The sequence below is a fragment of the Mus caroli genome, unplaced genomic scaffold (assembly GCF_978045245.1).
Source record: "Mus caroli unplaced genomic scaffold, Mus_caroli_1 scaffold_15, whole genome shotgun sequence".
NCBI lineage: Eukaryota > Metazoa > Chordata > Mammalia > Rodentia > Muridae > Mus > Mus caroli.
The window spans coordinates 13,195,727-13,211,044 of record NW_028227270.1 but is presented as its reverse complement, the minus strand read 5'-3'; the positions used below and the strand labels follow the sequence as shown (position 1 = coordinate 13,211,044).

The 15,318-nt window shown below is 41.0% G+C and overlaps 1 protein-coding gene across 2 annotated transcripts in view; it reads left to right on the top strand.

The window, feature by feature from the left end:
- Ercc8 (ERCC excision repair 8, CSA ubiquitin ligase complex subunit) overlaps positions 1-15,318 on the top strand; it is a 41,693-nt gene that overhangs the window by 20,209 nt on the left and 6,166 nt on the right. For both annotated transcript variants that reach the window (XM_029468475.2, XM_021180092.3), the window contains 3 exons: positions 739-863; positions 5,493-5,690; positions 8,945-9,028. In XM_029468475.2, coding sequence (XP_029324335.1) covers positions 739-863; positions 5,493-5,690; positions 8,945-9,028 — 407 coding nt within the window. The remainder of the gene's footprint in view (positions 1-738; positions 864-5,492; positions 5,691-8,944; positions 9,029-15,318) is intronic.

Genomic DNA, 15,318 nt, shown 5'->3' with positions numbered 1-15,318 from the left:
CAGAAAGCTACAATAGATGAAAGAAATAATGATGTTTTGTCACCATAAAAACTGCAAGTTGTGATATTGCAGCTGGGCTGTGTTTCGGAGGGATTTAACCCCTGGGTAGTAGCACTCGCTTCATCTGGACTAGAAGTGTATCAGGGTACAGCGGGGAGCTCCCTCTGCTTTCTTAGTGGTGGGATTCCAGGCAGGCACTGCCATTACAGATGTTTAATTTGACAAATGATTTCTAGTTTGGAGGGAACTATATAGAAGGGTCAAAGGTGTTTAAAGTTCTGGTATTGAACTGTACAGTTAATTTAATTTTTTTTTTAAAGATTTATTTATTTATTATATGTAAGTACACTGTAGCTGTCTTCAGACACTCCAGAAGAGGGAGTCAGATCTCGTTACGGATGGTTGTGAGCCACCATGTGGTTGCTGGGATTTGAACTCTGGACCTTCGAAAGAACAGTCGGGTGCTCTTACCCACTGAGCCATCTCACCAGCCCCAGTTAATTTAATTTAATGCCATTTACTTACTGGAAAAAATTATACTTAGCAAGTTTCTTTGCCTATCCTTTACCTTTGTATTCATGGTTCTTTGAATGCCGCTTACTGTGTTCACATAATCTAAAGGTTGGTTAATTTAAGTGTGTTCAAATTATAGTTTAAGAAACACATTAGTTATTCTTTAGTGTGTTTAGATATATGCTTAATACAGAAAAACATAAACCAAATGTGTTTTCATTGCAGCAAACACTGCTCACAATGGGAAAGTTAACGGCTTATGTTTTACAAGTGACGGCCTTCACCTGCTCACCATTGGCACAGACAACCGAATGCGCCTCTGGAATAGCTCCAGCGGGGACAACACACTGGTAAGGGACTTCAAAGGGCCTTTCAGTGGGTGAATTGGTGATGTACACTTTCTACTTTGCTATGGATGTGACTTCATTTCTTGCCTTTGAATCACAGCTGTTACTATAGTTTAGAAAGATGCTTTAGATGTGAATGACATAATTCTCAAGTCAAGGCAAGCCACCCCTCCCGGCACGCCTGCCCTGCCCCACTCTGACTGCAGCACTGGGGAAGTGCAAGTGTTTGTACCTCCTGCTTCCAACTAAAACCCTGGAAACTGGTAATCCGGAAAGGTTACCAACAGTCAAACTGTACAACTAATCCCCCCTTACCCATCCATTCTTGCTATGCATTCTCTCTAAGATTCTTGACAGGGCCACTCTGATCGCTTACATAAATACTAGTATTTCTATGCTGTATGGAGTTGTTTGTGTCTGTGATGATGACCTCAGACCCAGAGGCTTGTGCCTGCCAGGCAAGCACTCTGCCACCAAGCTGCACTCCCCAGCCTCCCATAATCAATGTGGAGTGGTTTTCTGTCTCAGGGTAGATCCGCGGGCATTGGCTTCATACTTTAGACTCTTCTCTTCCTTGTGTTATATCATGTCCTAAATCAGACTTCTCCTGTCTCCTTATCTTCTTTTAATAAGTATGTATCCAGCTTTTACTTATTTGCCAAGCAATAATCATACAGCAATAGACAAAGCATAGAAAAACCTGTTTTATCTTAGGAAGCTTCCATTCTAGGAAGGAGTTTAAAAAAAAAATCAGTTAGTCAGTAGATGAGCATAAAGTGAAACTGTGGAGAAAGGAAGAGCCTGCTGTGTGTCTACACTCAGGTGGGTCTCAGGGGCAAGGCTTGGCTATCTAGAGAGTTCAGAGCCAGCCCCGGCTACCTAACAAGACCCTATCTCAGGAAAAACTCAGTAAAAGAGAAGATACGAGGAAGTTAGTACCTGGGTTTCAGAGGGCAGTCAGGAAAGGCTTGATTGACCCAGGAGAAAAGAAGAGTTGAGCCACCAGCGACTTAATCTAGGGAAAGAGAGGAAAAGCACTCAGAGACTATGGCAGCATCATGGGTCCTCTGGGGACAACAGGGAGCTCTCACGTTGAAATCCACAAACAGTAACAGAAAGTACAGGCTGCCAGCGCAGCTGAGCCTTGGAGGCCCGGATGAGGCTTAGGAGAGGTCTTTCAGTAGAGAAGTGGCAGGTCACACTGTGTCCAAGCTTAATGTGACGAACACAGACGGCACTGGACATGTGCCCATGGTTAAAAAGGCTTATTCTATTTTTGCCTCTATAAAGATGGTGCTCCTGCTTCATGGGTTTGCCATTAAGAATAGTAAGTTTAGAATGGATCACAGAATTTTTAATAGACATTCTCAAAGTAAGTTATTCATAAAAAGAGAGCAGTGCTAACTGAGAAACTCTCCTGTAAATGATGCTTGAAGAGGCATGAGAAATCGATCCCAGAAAAGTAAACTCTGAGGAGAAACCCTGCCTTTATATTTGTAAAGGTCTTCTCAAATCAGAAACCAAATTCTACTCCCGCCATTTAGTAATGTTTGGGGTATTGGGTGATTTACTTAATATTCTTTTCAGTTTTACTGTCATGATTTTGAAAATCATGGATATTGTCTGCCTAAAAAAGAATTACAAAGTTTAAAAAGTAATACTGAGATACCAAATAGAGGGCAGAGTTTTTGCCTTATGAAAATATGTATAAGTACAAATTTCCAATATTTCTGTAATTATAATTACATACAAATATTGTGTCTACATACTAATCTTTTTAAAGCTTAATATTTTACCTTTTAAATAACAATACATAGAAATCGAATTTTTTAAAAGTTTCCTCCTCACACGAACATTAACAGATCCTTACTGATTCGTGATACAATCTCCCCATGGTTTGTAGACTGAAACTTGGAGACTATGCCTTAAAGTTGGAGCAAATTCCTGCAGGGAAAGTTCACAAGGAGACAGGTTAGGCAACAGCAACAATAACAAAAGAATTCAAAGTAGGTATTGGTGCTGTTCAGTTACTGGCCTTATCTGTCATATTGTGGTGGATATGTCAGGGAACTGAGCGCTGTTCTTTGTTCATTGATACCACAGAGCTGTTGTTCATTTCTCCGGTGTCTTCCAGTGCCACTGCGAGGCTCACCTCTGATTAGTTGCTCTAATATCCTGCTGTGGCTCCTCCCAGTGGAAGGCTTCCACTTACAATTCCAACCTTTCCTATTGTTCTAACTGAACGCCTTCACCTCTTGTATACGCGGTGCACTCTGGCTGTCTGGCTGTTCTGCTTCTTTCCCTTGTCCTAATACATTGTCACTAGCTTCCTCTTTTCCGACTCCTTCCCTACCTAAGCTTAGCTCTCCTGGATCTTGCTCTGTAGATTGATCTTGTACTCAGACATCTACATACCTGTCTCCTGGTATTACAAGTGTGTCCCACCACACTTGACTTAAGCTTTTTATGTATAACTTGCTCTGACCCAGGTTGGCCTTGAGCTCAGAGATCTGCTTGGCTTTATCTCTTGGGACTAAAGGTATGTACCACCATGCCTGGATCTAAATTTAGTTGGGTAGGATCTTGCCACAAAGTTCCTTAATCTGTTATCTCCTAGAACATAGGATTCAGTTCTATTTCACTTCCTGGTGCCCCTTTAATACTTGAACCATATATTTTATGTCTTTCCTTTCTAAACTTGCTATGCTTATTCAAAACATTCTTCGTGAGATTTAACCAGAGAACACACTTGTGCTTGGCTTTTCTGAGACTTCCTTTGTCAATGCAATTAATCTGAGCCTCTTCACCTTGGCCCCAGGCAGACTCTTCAGACAAAGGCAAAAAGTAGCCACATTCTTCACCAAAACACCACAAAAACAGTTTTTAGGCCTCATATTGAAATTCTCCAGTGAAACTTCTTCGGCCAGGTCCATACAATTCAAATCACTCTCAGTAACAAAGTCTTCCATATTCCCACTAGGATGGCCCATTAAGCCTGCCCCATTTAAAGCTTTCCCCTGCTTTCCAAATCCAAAGTTCCAAAATCTACATTCCTCTAAATAAAAGCATGGTCAGGCCTATCACAGCAATACCCCAGTCCCTGGTACCAACTTCTGTATGAGGGTTTTACTGCTGTAAACAGACACCATGACCAAGATAACCCTTCTAAGGACAACATTTAATTGGGGCTGGCTTACAGGTTCAGAGGTTCAATCCATTATCATCAAGGTGGAACATGGCAGCATCCAGGTAGGCATGGTACAGGCAAAGAGAAGTTTAGTCTCCATAGGGCTTTTCCATACAGCCTTTATGTTCTTTAACCCAGCTCCCTCCTCTCCTGTTCCTTTTCCCATTCTCATTTTAACCACCAGTAATCCTCTCCTAATTTCATATCATGTGTGCTCTGCTCTCCCCTCACTCCTAAGGCCTTCCCCACTTAGGGGCCCTCTCTAGCTTCCAGAGCCATGCCTCCCCATAGTTAAGTGGTGCATACTGGCTTGTCTGTGGAAATGGAAGAGTGTTCTTCCTAACAGGTGGAATTATTGAATCTGGTGTAACTGGCTCTCCTCATTTCCCAGATGCTATCCTGTGCATGACTTCCCTGTGGTAAATAGTGTCATTTCCATTTAGCAGATGAGAAGAATGAAGTTTAGAGGTTAAGTCTGGGAGAACTTCTAACACCTAGATTTCAGAGCCCAAGTTCAGTTTTGAATGGACCTGATACCACAGGGTGGCTGAGGCACAAGCTCCTTGCGAGTTAACACTATGAGTTGGTCTGCCGTTGCGATGCAGTGAGTCCTCTGGGCATAGGACTCTCTGCTGCTTAATTGTTTCCTTAAAGTAAATTCCCAAGAAGTGAGAATGTCTTTATTGTTCAGTGAGTGAGTTCTCAAAGAAGTGAAGGCTCTGCAGCCCTGTTGATCGCGTTCATCTGCACACTTGAGTGGCTGCGATGGTCAGGTTACAGTGTGGGTTGTATCACAGCACATTCTTAGGTACAGGGCAACACCCAAAGGGACAGCTTCCTTCCTAGTTTGTTTTATATTAAGCCATTGTCCCTTCTTGAAGAAATAGCCAAAATATGACACCAATAACATGTTCTCCTTACTCTTTACCAGGATTGAATGTTTCTCAAAGTTTTAGTCAAACCAAAGGTGGGAAATGCAGTAATGCACACACATGAGACCCTGAGAAAAGGTGAAAAGGAAGGAAGGGAGGGAGGGAGGGAGGGAAGGAAAGGAAGGAAGGAAGGAAGGAAGGAAGGAAGGAAGGAAGGAAGGAAGGAAGGAAGGAAGGAAGGAAGGGAAAGGAGAGAAGAGGAGAGGAAAGGAAAGGAGAGGAAAAGAAAAGAAGACATTCTAAAGAGTTTGACAGTGGAAAATGATTCTTCAAGTTTGTCTTTGTTGCATCCTATGTCCCTTGTGGGTTTATTTACAATTTCTGTTTCCTCAAATATAAAATGTACATGTGTATCATTCATTGGCCCTAGTTTTTATTAAGATGCTGTTTTTTTACATTTAAAGGCCCTCTCTATTGAATGCCATAATAAATGAAGGAAGTGTTGGTCTCTGTCTTTGTTGCTGTTTTAGCTCAGACTTTAGCGGTGAGTAACACTCTAATCCAACCCTGCAGGTGAACTATGGGAAGGTGTGTAACGACAGCAGGAAAGGGCTGCAGTTCGCGGTCTCCTGTGGCTGCAGCTCAGAGTTTGTGTTTGTTCCCCACGGCAGCACCATCGCCGTGTATGCAGTCCACTCGGGAGAGCGGCTCGCCATGCTCAAGGGACATTACAAAAGCGTCGACTGCTGTGTGTTCCAGCCTAATTTCCAGGTAAGAGTGATACTTCGGAGAATTTATAGTGCTTAGATGGCGGGATTGCCAGACTCTCAGAGTGTAAAGCAGGAAGTTGTGGTTCTGTTCTCACGTGTTACACACTTGTAATCATTCTGAAGTATGTATGGTACCGTCAATCCACCTTTGAGCTAGTACTTCTTTAATAGAGATTAGGGCAGCCTAAATCTCAGACAGAAGTGTAAATGAATCCGTATAATGCCATGCACGTGATTGGGATTAAATTGTCTTCCCTTTGAATGTGAACTCCACTGAAGCATTGAAAGTCTGCCAGATGCTGATACAAGTATTCTTTTACAGTGGCCAGATGCGGGAATGATTAGTAAGTCTGCCTTTAATTAGCACAGCTCACACAGTTTCATTGATTCATTTGTGTGGGGAGGGCACATACCATGGTATGTGTGCAGAGGACAACTTACAGGAATCGATTCTCTCCCTCCATCTTTGGAGTCCTGGGATCAAACTCCGTCATCTGGCATAGCAGCAAGTGTGGCTTTACCCACTGAGCCACATTAGCAGCCCCACAAAAATCTCTTAAATACTTACATTAGTTAATTTTCTTGTTAATGTGACCAAATGCATGACCGGAAGCAATTTAATGCGGAAAGGGTTTATTTGGGCTTCTGCTTAGGAGATAGACAGTTTGTGACAGCAAGGAGGGGGGCCCGTGCAGTGGATATCCAAGCTGGTCTCTGTGCCCAGTCAGGAAGCAGGAGAACGATGGCTGGTTGATCATTGATGTGCTTGCTTTCTCCTTTCCATTCTGCCTAGGACGCCAGCCTACAGATGATCCCACCCACGGCCATGCTGCTGTCCCTCAGCAAATAAACCTTTCTGGAAACACCCTCATAGGCACAACTGAGGTGTTTCTCTGTGGTTCTAACATCCTTGCTTTCCCCTTCATATTAACTATGACTCAGGCTTTCTGGTCTTGGTATGTATTCACATGTGTGTACATGTGCACATGCCTATGTACATGCATAGAAGCCAGGGCTGGTCATGAGATGCTCTATCACTCTGCCCTGGTTCATTGAGACAGGATGTGTCACTAAACCTGAAGCTGGGCTGGCCATCACCTGTCCCTAGCAGTCTTCTGTCTCATCCCCTGACACCCACTGCCTGCTTACCAGTGTGTGTCAGCACACTTAGCTTTTTTACAGGGTTCTGAGGACTTGAACTCAGTTCCTCATGCTTCCATAACAGCCAGCTTAGTCATTTTCCCGGCCTCAGCATGGGGTCTACCTGTGTATGTTTTGGGTTGTTTTGTTTTGTTAAAATATATGATTGATGATATATCCTGATGGCTGGTAAATCACTACTATACCTCTTTTGACTTTTTCTTAGAACTCTTTAGCAACTCCACAGTAGCTCTGTACAGCATCCTCAAGGGGGCTCCCAAGGAGCCTTCGCCAACTCTGAAGCCAGTATCTTTTCTGACTAGTCAGTATAATGATATAGTAGTTGATTTTTTTTTTCTGAGAAAAGAATTCTAAAGTACCAGAGATATAATGTGACTGCCCCAAACCTATAAGTTGATGTTAACAGTGCATGGTCATCTGAAGGATCAAAGAAAACAGTCCTTCTGAGACAACCACAATTTTAAATAAGACGCTCTGACTATAAGTACAACTGCCTTCTAGGCAGAGAGGACTAAGATTCAGTTAAAAGTACGGCAAGGGTGAGCTGCAGAGATGACGACTCAGCAGTTAAACGCATTTGCTACTCTTACAGAGACAGGACCTGAGTTCATTTCCTAGCACTCACATGTCAGCTCCTAAGCGTCCGTAACTCTGGTTTCAGGTGGTTTCAGACAATCTGACGCCCTCTTCTTGCCTCTCAGGTATCATGTACACACATGATTCACATACATGCATACAGGCAAGACATTCATACATACACACATATATATGTATAAAATAAATAATAAATAAATAAATAGGTGAACAAACATTGGCTATTAAGCTGGGTGTGGTAACCCAAACACCGGATTATTGTCAAGAATTCAAAGTTAGCCTGGGCTACATAGTAAGTTCGAAGCTAGCTTGGGCTATAATATGAAACCTTATCTCAAAAAGAAAGAAAGAAAGAAAGAAAGAAAGAAAGAAAGAAAGAAGAAAGAAAGAGAGAAAGAAAGAAAGAAAGAGAAAAAGAAAGAAAGAGAAAAAGAAAAAGAAAAAAGAAAACCTATTCTGAGACAGAAATTGCTCTCAGTTCCTGAGCAGCCAGACCTCTGGTATGGGCTGTCACCTGTGAAATGCTCTGCCTGTCTTCTGATGTTTTGTTCTGCTTTGGTTTTTGGAACAAGGTCTCCTATAAACCAGGCGGGACCCAGACTTGCTATGTAGACAGGAATAATCTCATACTCCTGATCTTCCTGCCTCCACTACCCAAGTGCTGGGATTGTAGTCATATGCCACCACTCCCAACCAAATGCATGTGTTTATCTGCTTCAAACCCAGACCTAGTCACTGAACACATCAGAAATGCTATGTATCTATCTTACTGTGTCATCAGAATGCTTTTGGTTTTGTTTGGGAAGGGAGTGAGTGTTGCTCAGTAAAGAGCAACAGTCGGTCTATAAAGCTATTGACACAGCTGCATCAGCCCAGGGTCCTTCCTGTCTTAGCACACAGGGTTGGGACTTGAAGCTCTTCTGAAGAGCAGCTAGGTAGGCAGCTGTCAGTCAGTGGATTTTTTTCACAGAAACTTGTGGTTTCTTCACTGGATCCTTTATTGTAGATGCCTCGGGTTTTGCCAAAGAGAAGCTGCTATCCTACAGTTTACTCTCTCTAACACTTAAAATATGCTTATAAATATTGACAGAACTAACTGAAGCATTGGACTTCTGTGGGATTTTCTCACTTGCTTGTAAGCTCTGACACATCTTGGCACTATTTTAAAGTATAAAATAAAGCTTCCTATTATATCAGCTATTCCTAAGAGTCCCGTAGGGCGGTTGATACTCTCGTCTATAGAAGGCACAAATTGCTATGAAATCTCAGGATACAGCCAAAGGCTTTGTAGCATTTTTGTAAAGTTATGCCAACATCATGCACAAAATTAAAAGGTATCACATTTTTAAGAAAATGAAGGCCATCATCCTTTGTTTAATGAATAGAAATGAGTGCAATTAACCTAACCTAACTTAACTAACCTGCGTCATCTAATCATTCAACACTTGATAGCGCTCATTTCAGCTTTAGATTGATCAGCCTTTGTTTTCTATATTACAGGAACTTTACAGTGGAAGCAGGGACTGCAATATTCTTGCTTGGGTACCAGCTTCCTATGAGCCAGTTCCTGATGATGACGATGAAGTAAGTGGTGTTTTTACCTAGTGTGCAGTGGTTTCTATATGAGGATTAGTGTATTATTTATGTGGGAGAAACTGTTAAAACAGCTCTTGCAATTTTCCTATTGAACAAATAATTTATTTTCATACATCTATAAAAATTTAGAGCCGGGCGTGGTGGCGCACGCCTTTAGTCCCAGCACTCGGGAGGCAGAGGCAGGCGGATTTCTGAGTTCGAGGCCAGCCTGGTCTACAAAGTGAGTGCCAGGACAGCCAGGGCTACACAGAGAAACCCTGTCTCGAAAAAACCAAAAAAAAAAAAAAAATTAGAAAAATATTAAAAGAACATATCATTTTCAATTTTAATTGGTGAAGGTTTTATTTACTGTTTTAAGGTAATAGTAATTCATCATATGTAACTTAGAGTCTTCTCTCATTGACATGCTATAGTAACCCCCATTCATGTCATTAGTAACTATTTGAAAACTTTTTTGTTGTTTTTTGTTTTTTGAGACAGGGTTTCGCTGTGTAGCCCTGGCTGTCCTAGAACTTACTCTGTAGTCCAGGCTGGCCTCGAACTCAGAGATCTGCCTGGCCTTGCCTCCTGAGGGCTGGGAACAGAGGTGTGCACCGCCATGCCCCCCTACTATCTGGAAACATTTTTAATGCAATACTATTCTGTCATTTATAAGTCATAATTTAAATGTTTAACAGTTTCTGTTGATTATTTTAAACAACATCAATATAAATTTATTCTCAAAAGTTGTTCATATTTCTAACTAGTTTTAGGGTAGATTCCTAGAAGTATCCCTAAAGTATCTCCTTTGGTTATTGTTTGCTTGCTTCCTGCATGGCTTCAAGCCACCAGGACACAAGTGCCAGATGCAGTGAATCTTCTCCTTCTCCGCTGTTCTGAAGAGTTTGGGCTTTATAGCCAGGAGGCTTGCCTAGGGAACTTTGCCCTTCCCAGGACTCTGCACTGCATTTGGAACAGGGGGTGCAGGTAGGCAGCATTGGCCCACGTCTGTTCACTGGCAGAATGCGCAGTTTAACAAGGTTGACGCGTGGGCAGTCCTGGTTCCTCCTTCGTGGTGATGCCACACCACTTCCCTGACATCTCCAGGTCACCTAATGGTATTTGTCAAAGTTGATCCTTCAGTGACACATGCATTGGCATTACCTGGGCCTCCTGGATGCTTGTGCCTGCCTGTCAGCTATGACCCTGCCTCAAGTAACTGGATCTTCCCCAGTCTGGATGGCAGGAAAGAGCTGGAGTTAACTTTTGAGTTATGGTACATGACATTTTAAAATCTGTCTGTTCACATGTCAGATTCCGTCAGTTCACACTGGGATCTGCAACCTCAGAGCCTATCTAGGATAATATGGCAGTGTGAATAAAAAGCCTTAGATGAAAGTGATACACAGAGGGGAAAGGCCTGAGCCCTGTCCTGAGACAGTGGCCTCTCTCACTTTACATTATAAAGAGAGGTAGCATGATAAAGTAGTGTTTTCAAACTGAGCACTAGTGTGATAATATCTTAGGGACCTTTTCCTGGTGAGCAGTAGGAGAATTGCCTACTGTACTGCTATAAACCAACCAGCATTGAGTGACAGAAACAGGCTTAAGTGTGATGGTCTTTGAACATGAATTCTGCTATGTAATTAAACATGTCTGAGATGTCCTCTCTTTCAGGAATTTTTCTGGAAAGTGGTGTTAAACATCCCCATTTTTCCTAATGTCAAAGATAGAAAAATATGAATGAAATAACTTGGTATAGGTTTTTTTTGGTGGTGGTGGTGGTTTTTTGTTTTTTGGTTTTTTGTTTGTTTGTTTATTTTTGTTTTTTTTTGATGGAGAAATGGAGCAAGCCCTGTAGGTAATTCAAATCAACTCGAATAGAAATGGAAGAAAATGACTAATAAAGCAAGTCTGATATTCTGAAAATACTTTTCCGTATCCTTAGTTCCTTTGTAAAAAGGGGGCCATGTCAGAAGACAGCAGAAACAGAGCTTTCCCTGGGTAGTAAGTAACCCTGATAGACGGGAGTAGCTATTGGCCAAATACAGTTTCTATTTGAATTCTACCAGTACAGCCAGTGTTAGTCCTGGAAGTTATTTTCTTTGGTCCTTAAACTAGATGAACAGAGAAAGGCACATTCATAAATCCTTAGGCCACTGGCCAAAGTCAAATAAGTGTGTCCAGGTCTCCTCACATGTCTCAGTTGGCTTGATTGTTTTTAGCATACAGCCTCTTTGGATGACTGGACTATGAATAGTTTGTTCTAGACACTTATTTTGCATTTTTATTTAATTATTTTGTCATGCTTTTGAAAACACTCTCTCTCTCTCTCTCTCTCTCTCTATATATATATATATATATATATATATATATATACATATGTATGTGTGTGTGTACATATATATATAATGTGTGTATGTATATGTGTGTGTATATTAATTATATATATAAATAATAACATAACTGTGGGTCATGTTGGGAAGTATAACAACCATTTGCCAAATTAAAATCATAAAAATAATTAAAAATAAAGCTACTGTGATAATCACACAGGTGAGAATTTTAGAAGAAAATTAAATGGCTGTGGTGATAGTTTGGACGTCTCATCTTAAGCAACTCTTACATATGGAAAATGAAAACAAATAGGAACACATGTGTGAGGCACAGGCTGGTGACCGAGTGCTTCAGAGGCTGAGGCGGGGTCAGGGGACTGAGACCAAGGCCAATACTGGCCAACAGAGTGAAGCCCTGTTTCACAAAGATGCAACAAGTTTAAGTGTGAGAGCTATAAAGCCTTAATCTTCTCAAATACACTACTGCCAGCCAGAGATGGCTTGTCAGTTAAAAGTGCTGGCCACTTTCTAGAGGATGTAGGTTCAATTCCCAGTACCCAAACAATGGCTCACAGTCACCTGTAACTCCACTTCCAGCTTGTCTGATGCCTTCTTCATCTGCAGGCACCAGGCGTGATAGTGCTGAGCATGCATACATACAAGCAAATAGCCATACATGTAAATAATTTTTGTCTATAATAGAATACTAATTTTTATTGAAAATACATTTTCTATAAAAACAGTAAAATAAGCCAGGTGTTTATGCCTCTAATTCCAGCACTTGGGAGGCAGGGGCAGGTAGATCTCTTGAGTTCAAGGTCAACCTGATCTACAGAGCAAGTTCTGGGACAGCTGGGACTACATAGAAAATCCTGTCTTTAAAAACAAAAAGTAAATAAATAAAATAGAATATACTGTTCCTATTTTCACCTTTAGGATCTGAATAACTCATTAATGTAAAGTGCTATATCTTATTTTTAAAAGGTTCGTATGAGTGAGTGTAGGTAGAATGTGTATACCCCAACAGAGAGTCAGTTGGAAAGAGAACTGGTTGCATATGTGGATAATTTAGCTCAGGTTTTTCCTTGAGCTGTTAGCTGAGTAACTGCCATTTCCCAGGGAGGCCGTGTATATGGCTCAGCATAACACAAAGACAGAACATAGACATGCACACACGGCCTGCTCCGAGTGTCAGCAAGCCTAGGTCGGCTAGGGGACAACTGTGGCATCTTCAATGCGTGTGTCAGATTGTCAAGCCAAAGTTGTTCTTAGGTTTCCCTTGGAGCCTAAGCAGGATGCCTGAGGGGTGTCTCCCAAATTTTAAAGGAGTAATTTCATTTTACCTATAGAAATTAAAAGACGTTAGATTAGATGACAGGAACACTTCCATTTTTTAGTTGGCAGGCTGTTGTATTATATATAAAGAATCTATCAGTTTGGTTTTACCCAGACTTTCTAATTGGCCAAGGTCAACTCAAGCCAATCTATCTCCTAAGTACCTTTCGCTGCCAGAGATGTATAGTGAAGATATACTGCAGCTTTAATCTTGTCTTCTAGAATCTTACTGCCAGCCGAGTGTGCTTACTCATTGCTGTAACCTTAGCACTCAGGGGACTGAGGCAGCCTGGGACAAAAAACAAGATTCAGCCCCCGCTCCCTTGACCTTGGCACAGGAAGTGGCTGTTTCTACTTCGTACTTGTATGGCTGTATCACTAGCTGACATGGAAAATTCTGAGACTTTCCAGTAACACCAGATACTTGAAACTTTGGGATGCTTTGTTTTAAGCCTGATTTTTTTGGTTCTGGGCTGGGTACCTTCTAAACCCAAGCTTTATTACCCCCATAACATGCACAATCTATCTGTAGAACCAGAGACCTGGTGAGGTAGAGGGAGGGTTGTTCATGCACAGACTCAGCGTCCACTAGGAGGAGATGTTGTAGAGAAAACCAAAGTCGAGGGCTCTCAAATAGTTATGTATCTGTTAAATCCACCTGCAGTCCTGTTATTGCAGTTCTTGAGTTGGTGTTTTATTTGTGATTGTTTTAGCAATACAATAGACTAGTGGCATTGTAATGTGTTCCAAGTCTCTGTGTTTACAACTGTAAGTAGTAAGTATATGCACAAGTATGTGAAAATCTTGGTTATTTTTGCTTCTGATAACTAAGTAATTCATAGTGAAATATAAATGTGTTTTTCTGTTGAATCTTCAAATGAAATTAAAATGATTAGTAGATTATACATTGGGTTTTCACAGTGGAAGTAGAACACATGAGCTTTGTGTGGCTTTTATTCCCCAAGGATATTTTTGGTAGCGATCTAAGGCAGAGTTCAAAGTCTAAAGACAGGAGAGAATTGTCATCCCATGCCATGAGTTTCAAGCCTTTCTGAACCACCTAGTTTAGCAGTTAAATGGTCAGGCTCCAGAGTGGGAAGTTTACAGACGTGTCCCACCATCCCCAGTTTAATATATCATCCTTGATGGAAGTCATATTTGAACTGTAAGGCATTACCACTATTAATCCGGCATCATGAGAATCAACAAATGTTTGGATCACAGACGAAGGAATGGATTTCAGGCCTCTGTTACTGCTGGCTGGAAATGAGTGGTTAGCTGGAGTTTGGTCATACTTTGATATTGGATGTTTGGAGACAATGTAAAGAAATTTCTATTGTTCTTAGTGGTGATAGCCACTAAGTTTAGCGATGCACTCTGGTCTGTTTAACAACTGCAGCAGCCTGTATCATCACGGTGTGTTTTCTAGCTGGTCTATCTGGTGTGGGAAATTACTGGGAACACTGGCTTTCCCATCTGAATTGTAAGATTCTGTCATGTTGATCCTAAAGGAAATGACGTTCTTAGACATAGCCCTTCACGGAAGATGTTTCTCTACATTAGAAAAGGCATTGTATCTAAGACAGTTTAACACGAGGCTTACAATTTGTGTGGCTCTTGAGATTTGGATTAGATTAAATAGGCAGAGGCAGAGCTGCAGAATAACAAACAGACCTGATTCCTAACTCAAGAAAAGTGATCATCTTTTACGCCCTTTGAAATGATTTCCCAACGATAAGAAAGTAGCTGTCTTGGTTTCCATACAAGTAAATTGATAATTAACAACTGAATTGATAATTCAGTTAATTAAAGTTTCTCCAGTTGCTAAACCTTTTTCTCCTATGGCTCTAGGGTGGAAGAATGTTTTATATATATAATATTATATTATATATGTTTTATATAACATTATATATGGAACAGTGTTGTATATATTATATTATATATGTTATATTATGTGTGTTATATATAATATATTATATATAGCAATATATGATATATTATATGATAAATAATGTATTATATATAGTAATATAATATAATATAATACATATTATATTATTATATGGTATATAATATATATATATAGTATATATATATTGCAGTTTTGAGTAAACAGCCCAAATAACTTTTAGAGAACTCTCCCAGGGAAAACTCCATGCTAGTTATTAACCTTGTTACCATTTATTTCTCTTGGAGTTTCTCTATGCTTTGGCACTGTTAGCTGTAACAAACCAAGAGACATGGCTATGCAGTAATCCTTACATAGTACTTCTGCATTGCAAGGTGTATTGTTCACCTGGGCTCAGTGGCCACAAGCTTATTGTGCTCCTTTTCCTCGGGAGGATGAGCTTGCCACAGCTGAGAGCCCCTGAGCTACAGAACTACAGTGAGCGGGGCTAAGAGGGTGGCTCAATGCTTAAGAGCACTGTTACTTTTCCAGAGGACATGGGTTAAATTCCCAACACCCACATAAGGGTTCACAATCTCTGTAACCCCAAAAATGTAATGAGCTTTGGGGCAGCCTAGACTACAGGGCAAGAGCTGTCTCCAAAGGGGGCTGGGGGTATTAAATTATCCTCACTGACAAAAATATTCTTCAAATTTTGGTACTTCTTATTTCTAATGGTA